This window comes from Bos mutus, chromosome 11 (assembly GCF_027580195.1).
Source record: "Bos mutus isolate GX-2022 chromosome 11, NWIPB_WYAK_1.1, whole genome shotgun sequence".
NCBI classification, from domain to species: Eukaryota; Metazoa; Chordata; class Mammalia; order Artiodactyla; family Bovidae; genus Bos; species Bos mutus.
This window is the reverse complement of record NC_091627.1, coordinates 15,897,089-15,905,332: the sequence shown is the minus strand read 5'-3', so window position 1 is coordinate 15,905,332 and position 8,244 is coordinate 15,897,089. Positions and strand designations below refer to the sequence as shown.

General features: G+C 56.6%; 1 protein-coding gene across 1 annotated transcript; it reads right to left on the bottom strand.

The window, feature by feature from the left end:
* Positions 1–4,473: 4,473 nt before the first annotated feature.
* On the bottom strand, positions 4,474–6,080 carry SOX11 (SRY-box transcription factor 11). The gene has a single exon (XM_070380115.1). It carries the CDS (start codon positions 5,961–5,963, stop codon positions 4,608–4,610), a length of 1,356 nt encoding a protein of 451 aa, XP_070236216.1. The 5' UTR covers positions 5,964–6,080; the 3' UTR covers positions 4,474–4,607.
* Between the last annotated feature and the right edge of the window lie 2,164 nt (positions 6,081–8,244).

Sequence of the window (8,244 nt, the reverse complement as noted above, 5' to 3'; positions counted from 1 at the left end):
CAATAGCAAATGACTCTGGTTCCAACTCCCAGAGAAGGGAAAAACAAGTTGCTGTTTGAGTCTTTTTCTTTCGCAAAGAAAAGAAAAAAAAAAAACAACCCTAAGTGATCCTGACTGCTATATACATGCATATTTAAATCACTTCCTCTCAATTAACATTAAAATGAAACATCTCTGCTCAAAATGGTTTTAATGATTCCCCCCTCCCCAAAGGATCTAACAAATAATTTGCCCTGTGACTGTAGTCATTCATAACATACATAATATTTGCAAAGCACAGTTTAAATACACTGCCTTCATTAGCATTATATATTTTTAATAAAAGGATGCATATCAGAGTGTAAAAACTGGAAGATTATTTCCACAGTTTAAAGAATTAATAAGAGAATGCTGGTTCAAGTTCTTTAAGATGGAAATCTTAGTAAAATGCCATCCTAAATCTGTGAACAACTTACAAACAGCAGGATACCCACTGACTAAGCTGCAGTGCACTAGGCCTCCCTCCCCCCTCCCCCCTCACTATTTAAAAATATTCTGTCAATGCTTAGTTCAAAATAAGACTTACTTAAGAGACCAAAAAAATGCAATTAAACTTTTATTGAAGACTATCCAGTGGCAAGAATACCTTGTGTATTATATTATGTTTTAGACATTCAATAAAGAATTCATAAGAATGATTTTCACAATGCATTCATCGAAACAGCCTTAAATATTGTTAAAAGCGCATTCAAGCGCCTGTCCTGAGTTCTAACAGGTTTTTAATTTTAGATCGCCGATCTCTATTTTTTTTTCTTCTTCTTTTACTATCAAGAACTTAGGCTACATAGCTTTTTGAAAATTTTCATCCAGACTATGCTTTTCCATTCTGAAGCCAAATCATTACATGTTACTACTGCAAAGTTTCTACCTCACCACAGAAAATGTCCGATTCATCTATGATTGAAACATAAAATGCATGCAAAGTTTTCAGGTTTTCCAAGTACATCGTCTCAGTTTTATGAATGGGTTTGTGTTTTCAACAAGTTTTAGAACTGCAGCAGAGGGCCACTATGTAAAATTCCCAGCACAGAGAAGCCTCAATTGTAAACCGCTGGTTCAATTACTCGTGGCTAAAATAAATGTCCCACCAACGACTACATCAGTCTTATCATTTGGGAGGCGGGGGCGGGAAGGGGAGGTAAACAATTTCAGAGATCCAGTTCTAATGTTGAGAACCTTGTTATTTAACACCCTCAGCCCTTTCTCCTCCCAAGTGTTCTACGGAAATCTGATGATTCCTAGAAATGAAACAGCCACAGAAAAGAAATGTGTCCATCTACGGCCAAAGCTTGCTGGCTTCGCATCCCAGGGGGTAGGGGCCGGGGTGGAGGCTTGCCAAGAAGAGGAGGGAGGCCGGGGGAGGCCAAGCAGGCAGGGACGGGGCCCTAGAGGCAGGGGAGGAGGAGGCCAGGCTGGAAGGGTGCCCGCGCGCCCCTGGCCTAGCAGCTCCCGGCAATGCGTGGACGCTGCCCTTTAATCTCGCCAGCATCTCAATAAAAACGGAGACCAAACCTTGGTAAATCATTGCAGTAGGTGACCAAGAGAGTAGTGGTGATTTTGCACCTAGTTTCAATGAGCCACTGCAAACCTCCCCCACTGCAGGCGTCCGCTCTCTCGGAGGCAGAGCTTGAGGTTGGCGCTGGGGCCCCGGCGCGGCCTCCGTGCAGCCTCCCTGCCTCCCTCGGCGCGGCCCCCGGGGAAAGACGGGCCGAAGGCACCGAAAGGGCGCGGGGCCAGGGGTGCGCGTGCCGGGCGGCGCTTGCCAGCCGGGCCCGCTGCGAAGGCTCCGTGATACACGCGGCCGGGTCTGGGGAAACGAGAGTGGGGGAACGGGAGTAGACGGGCCAGGCAAACGGTGCCCAGCACTGAGAACTCGGCAGGAGCCGAACCACCTAGGAGCCCACCCCGCCCCCGGCCTACCTCCGGGGCGGCCCTAGAAACGGCGCGAGACCCTGGAGCCGGGGGCCCGGGCGGGCTTTCCCGCTCATCCCCGCAGTTTGGCGGCCTCGCGGCCCCGGCGCGGATCTTTCCGCGCGTCTCCAGGCCCCAGGGCGCGGCGCCGAGGGGCGCGCGGCCTCCGCGCGGAGAAAGCCAGGCGCCCAGGACCCAGGGCCTTGTCTTCGGGGTCCCCGGCCGCCGCCCAGGCACCCTTGGTTACACGCACCATCACCCTCCGCCCCCCCGCCCGGCCAGCTCCTCCCGCAGCTCCGCCCGCACAGACTCTCCGGTGGCCGTGCCCCGTCCCTCCCGCCGCCCTGGGGTAGCCTTCCGCGCGCTCCTTCCCCAGCCTCGGGCCCGCCGCGCCCCGCTCTCCTGGCGACGCCAAAAAGAGACTGAACACCGACCACCACGCCCTAGCGCCGGTCACCGCTCGCGGTCCAGAACTGTAGCAGCGCTTCCCACCAGCGCACAGGCGGACATGCAGCGTCAAGGGGGAAAAAAATTCAAAACTGAAAACGGCTGTCCCCCGCCTCTAAGGAGGGAGAACTGCGAGCATCCGCGCGCGCTCAGCGCTGGCCACCCAAGGGCGCGGGTTACCGCGACGCGCAGCCCCGACGCGGCCCCTCGCGGAGGCGGCTAACCCCCGCCCGGCCCGGTGCCCGCGCCCCCCGCCCGCCGTCCGGATGGGTAAGGAGGGGAGGGTGGGAGTCGCGGAGGAGGAGGTGAGAAAGGAAATGGGGTTGCAAAGGGGGAAGGGAAGGGAAGGCCGAGAGAAAAGAATCCTCCGCCCCGGGTTTGCCTAACCAGCCACCGAAAAAGAGAAGCGAGGAATTGGCCAGCCATTGAGCACTTCCAGCCGAAGCCCGGAGAATATGGGATTCCCTCCGGCCACCTTCCCACCCGTGCGCACAGGGGCCTTGTCTCTGAATGCCCTGCGACAACACCACCGCCAGTAGGACTTCCATAGAGACTATGGGCGATGCGAGTTTCTATCAGTTCCAGCTGATTTATTAAAATTGTCAAGATACAGACTTCCAGCACCAAAAAAAAAAAAAAAAAAAAACAGGCAATGATGTCGACAGTGCATTGAGTCTGCTTTGCCACCATTTGCTACAAAATATGCAGATGGTCTGTACTTTATTTAGATTATATTGCACAAAATGAGAAACTTTTTAAACTATGTGCCTTTTTCTTTTTGCTAAAAATCGAGAATCCAGTTTCAAACCTTCCATCTGGGGCCCCATCCACATATCACAGCGTATGAGATACATAAAGTCCTACTATAGTACAGTACATATACAATCTTTAAACTAAGATAACAGCTCTGAGGTCTATATCACCGTTTTCAATAAATCTTTACCTACAAATATTGAACAAATCTCTACTATAGCTGTACAAAAAAAGTTTGCTTTTTTTTTTTTAACCACAAGGCCTTTAGATGCAAGGATTATTTTAAAATTTTAATCCTTTTTAAACCAGGACATAACGTACCAACATACTTGCATGCTAAAAAAAAAAAGAGGAAAAAAAGAAATCAAAAGGGAAGAAGTGCCTGAAAGTCTTACTGAAAAAACACAGCAAGAATGTTCCCTTTTCACTGTACAAAAATACGCCTGAAAATATATTAATTTTTAAAAAAGACTGAGGTCTGTTATGTATCAAAAATGTTTCAATACCTTTTGTACTGAGGTCTAGGCTGCCTGGTATTCAATCAAGGAGGTATAAGGGAACAAGTTACAAAAAAAAAGTTGGCAAGTAGAAATCACATTTGTAAAACCATAAACAATTTGATCTGAAAAGTAAACTCTGATCTTAAGTCAGTTCACAGTTTTTTTTTTTTTGTAAGCGTTTGTACAGTCTGCATTTTTTCAAGCTCCCTGCAGTTTTGTTAAGAATCGGATGCATAGAAGACATCAGTTTTCTCCCTCCAAAAAAATAAAATTAAATTAAAAAATTTGCCATGGTCCCTTTTTTGTTTTTGTGTTTGTATTTTTTTTTTAAAAAAAATCACCAGTTCTTTAAGATCTCTTAAGAAAAAAATAAAATAAAATAAAATAAAATCTCCAACCAACTCCCCAGTTGTGCTGCCAAAGGGTCCTCTGCAGGCGTCTTCCAGACTTCAAAGACCAACAAGCTTCAAACAGCGCCTTCCGGAGCGGGTCCTCGTTCCCCTCCCCCGCCCCGTCCCCTCCGCCTTTGTTGCCATCGCGAATTTCAGGAAAAAAACAGAAACAGTAATTACAAAAACACATTTGAGGGGGGTGGAAATCACAACTCCAGACTAGGTATTCAACTACCTTGAGACACGATCAAGGAAGGGAGAGGAGGTTGGGGGGGTGGGGGAGGGGACAAAAAAAGGACAGGAAAAATGTTTCAAAAACTACTCATTTCACTTTAACTCCACCAAAATTTTCAGCATCTTTCCAATTTCTTTGTATCACGACATCGTATCAACATCAGCATCTTCTTCTCGCCCCTCCACCCTACCGCCATCACCGCCGACACCAAAACCTTGTTATCATCATCAGCATCATCACGACCACCACGACTTCCTCCCAAGGAACCCTGCTCTGCACCCGCCAGAGAAAAAAGAGCGAGAACGGGGCGCCCCCATCCCACCCCTCCTCTCAATACGTGAACACCAGGTCGGAGAAGTTCGCCTCCAGCCAGTCCCCCGCGATCATCTCGCTCAGCTCGGGCGTGCAGTAGTCGGGGAACTCGAAGTGGGAGCCCAGGCTGCCCTCGCTGAACGAATCCAAATCCTTATCCACCAGCGACAGGGACAGGTTCCCGGCCGCCGCGCCGCCCCCCAGCTGTTGGTCGCCGGCACCGTGCGCGCTTTGGGAGAAATTCAAGCTCAGGTCGAACATCAGGTCGTCGGCGTCCTCGCCGCCGCTGCTGCTGCTGCTGCTGCTGCCGCCGCCACCGCCGCCGGACGAGGAGGACGAAGAGGAGGTGGACACGGAGCGCGCGGACGCGGGCGACAGCGCGGGCTGCGCCAGCGGCGGCGGGTGCTGCTTGGTGATGTTCTTGAAGCTGTAGTAGAGGCGGCTGCCGCCCCCCGCGCCCGAGGCCGCGCCGGCCCGCACCTCGTCGTACAGGCTCGCGCCCTCGGGGGACTCGGCCGCGCTGCTCAGCGTGGGGCTGGCGGGCACTTTCGCGACGCTGTAGCGTCTCAGCAGCGGCGGGGGCGGCGGCTGCTGGCCCGGCGGCTGCAGGAGCTGCGCGTGCGGCGGCGGCTCGTCGTCGTCCTCGTCCGCCTCCTGCTTGATCCGCAGCTGCAGCTCGTCCTCGTCGTCCTCTTCGTCCTCGTCGTCGTCCAGGAATACGCACTTGACCGTCTTACCCGCGCCGCTCACGCGCAGGCTGCCCAGTACGTAGTCGTCGCCCGCGCCGCCGCCGTCCCCGGGCTGCGCCGCCTTGCCCGCGCCCGCCTTGGCGCCGCCGGCCGCCGGGGCCGCGGGGGCCTTGAGCTTGCCGCATTTCTTGCTCGAGCCCTTGGAGGTCTTGGCGCCGCCGCCCGCGCCCGCGCCCGCGCTCCCGCCGCCGCCGCCCGCCGCGCTCTTCTCCGGGCTCTGGCCCGCGCTGGGCTTGGCCGACGGGTCCATCTTGGGCTTTTTCCGGGGCCGGTACTTGTAGTCGGGGTAGTCGGCCATGTGCTTGAGCCGCAGCCGCTCCGCCTCCCGGATGAACGGGATCTTCTCGCTGTCCTTCAGCATTTTCCAGCGCTTGCCCAGCCTCTTGGAGATCTCGGCGTTGTGCATGTCCGGCGACTGCTCCATGATCTTTCTGCGCTCGATCTTGGACCACACCATGAACGCGTTCATCGGCCGCTTGATGTGGCCCGACGCCGTCTTGCACCAGTCCGGGTCGCTCTCGTCCAGGGCCACCGGGCTGCAAGCCATGAATTCGCCCTCCTCCGTGTCCAGCGCCTCCCGGGGCAGGTTGCTCTCCGCTTCCAAGCTCTCGGCCTGCTGCACCATGATCCGCGGCGGGGCTGGGCGCTCCCACCCGGGCCGCTCGGTCTCGTGCGGGGCTCCCCCTCCCCCGCTCGGCCCTCCACCTTCCCGGGCAAGTTGCAAAGTCCTGGGCACCCCGCGTCCGCGGCTCCCCCCCTCCCCCCCGCCCCCCCTTCCAGTCTGCACACAGCGGCTGCGGCGACTCGGAGCCGCCCGCGCGCGGGGCAGCTGCGGCCCGCGACGCGAGAGGAGGCGGCGGCGGCGGCGGCGGCGGTGGTCGGAGCAGCCTGGGGACCCCCTCTTTCTCTTTCTTTCCGGCTCCTGGCTCTCGCCGCGAGCGCCGGACCCCACGCAACTCCCAGGCGCGCGCGCTCCTTCTGCAAAAAGTTGAGGGCTCTCTCCCAACTAGTTATCAGGGTGTCATCGGGGTGACGTCACCCCGCGGGCCAGCCAATGGCCGGGGCCGGCCCCGCCCCGCCGCCTTGATTAATTCGGCGGCCCCGCCCCGTTCCCGCCCCCGGGCTGCAAAGATGGGGTGGGGGAGGGGTAGGAGGAGGAGGCAGGTCTCGAAAAGTGTTCTTTAAAAAAAAAAAAAAAAAAATTCGTGTGTGTGCAGCGAGGCGCCCCCCTCCCCGGTACGCTCGGGAGCCGCGCCCGTCCCCGCGGGAGGGCCGAACTGGGCCAGTCCCAGCGTCGGAGCGAACCGAGCGCACCGGGTCCGGGGAGGGGCCCGGCGCCCCTTTGTGCCCAGTCCCCCACCACCCGCCCACCCTGGAGGCCGGTCCGGGTGAGCCGGCCAGGCGCGCTCCCTCCCCGCGGGCGCACGCCCGGGCACGCGCACAGCCCGAGCGGGCGGGGGCGGGGGCAGGGGTCGGCGGTCGGGCCGGGGGGTGGGGGTGGGCGCTGCTGCTGCTGCTCCCCCGAGGGGCGCGGGGAGCCCGCCGAGCCCCCAGGCCGACGGCAGGTGGCGCTTGGACACAACCGCCTTCCCCGGGCACGTGGGCGCTCCCCTCCTTTCTCTCCCTTTCTCCAAGGCCGAGACATCCCTTTAAAGCCCGGCCGGCTGGAGCCCCCCGCCCCGGGTGGCGCTTTCAGTTTAGCCCTTTCTCCGCGGCTGTCTCCCCTCCTCCCCGCGTTGGGACGCGCCGCACGGTGCGCGTTTGGCGGCGCCGGGCCCGTCTGCGCCCCGGCCCCCGGCGGAGGCCGGAGTAACGGTCCGTGGGGCTCGGCCTGGCCGGGCCTTTGGCCGGCGATCGGGCCCCTTCCCCGGGCTGGTTCCAAACCCGGTCCAGACGCAGAGCTGCGTCCCAGCCCTGCCGCGCGCCCCGCGCCCTCCCCTCCCCCCTTCCTTTGTCCCCTCCCCCCTGTCTCGCCCCCCCAAAGCAGCCTCGTCCTGAAATCCAGCAAGGAGCTAGCACGCCTTCTGGATCACTCGCTAGTGTAGCTGAACAACCCAGACCCAAGAAAAAACGGGAGCACCCCAAGTTTCAAGTCGAAATATTCCCTCTTTTCCCGTGGAAAGGTGGGACCGACCGCCCAGAGGACCAGAACGCGGCGTGCAGGCCAAGCTGATGTCCCAGCCCCGCGCCCCGTCTGTCTCGCGCCGCTCCTTCCGAAGCCGTGTTTCTTTGTGTGTGTGTGTATATGTTTGGTCCCTGTTAACCATCCCTGGATATTCTGGGGGCAATTAAGAGGACACCGCTGCTTCTTTTCCAGTCTCTGTCGTCATCCCGGTCTTCACACCCTCCGGGCGTTGGGAGCTGGCAACTTTGAACAGTTCCCGAGATACCGCCCTGAGGATTTCACAAGAAAAGTCAGCTGCTTAGGACTAGTAAAATTAGCCAAACCTGCTTCCTTTCAGGTGCTCTGTCTGCGAGAAAAAGACTGCATTACCTAAGCATTGCAGCTTGTCTGACGTCTTTAGTAACAGGGTACCATTTTTTCACAGATGCTTTTTTTTTTTTTTAATCATCCTGGCCATACCCTCCCCCCTTCGTCCATCCTAAAAAAAAAAAAAAAAAACACTGCATCAAATACTTGTGATATTCAGGCCAATAAGACTGGCAGTTTATTTTTTAAAGGGCCAGAGGGACCGAAAGAATTGACAGTCATTCTTATGGGTTAACCTGAAATCTGGAGACGTCTGAAACCCAAAGCAGTGTGTGGAAATTCATCTCCCCGCCCCCCTCAAAGGCACGCACTGCATCTTGTGTTTCTGTAGCCTCACAGGTTTCCCAGCCATTCCAGTCGTTGGGAGCACCACAGGAGGGTGGGGTGGCCTGGGTGGTGACCCTACCCCGGCTGC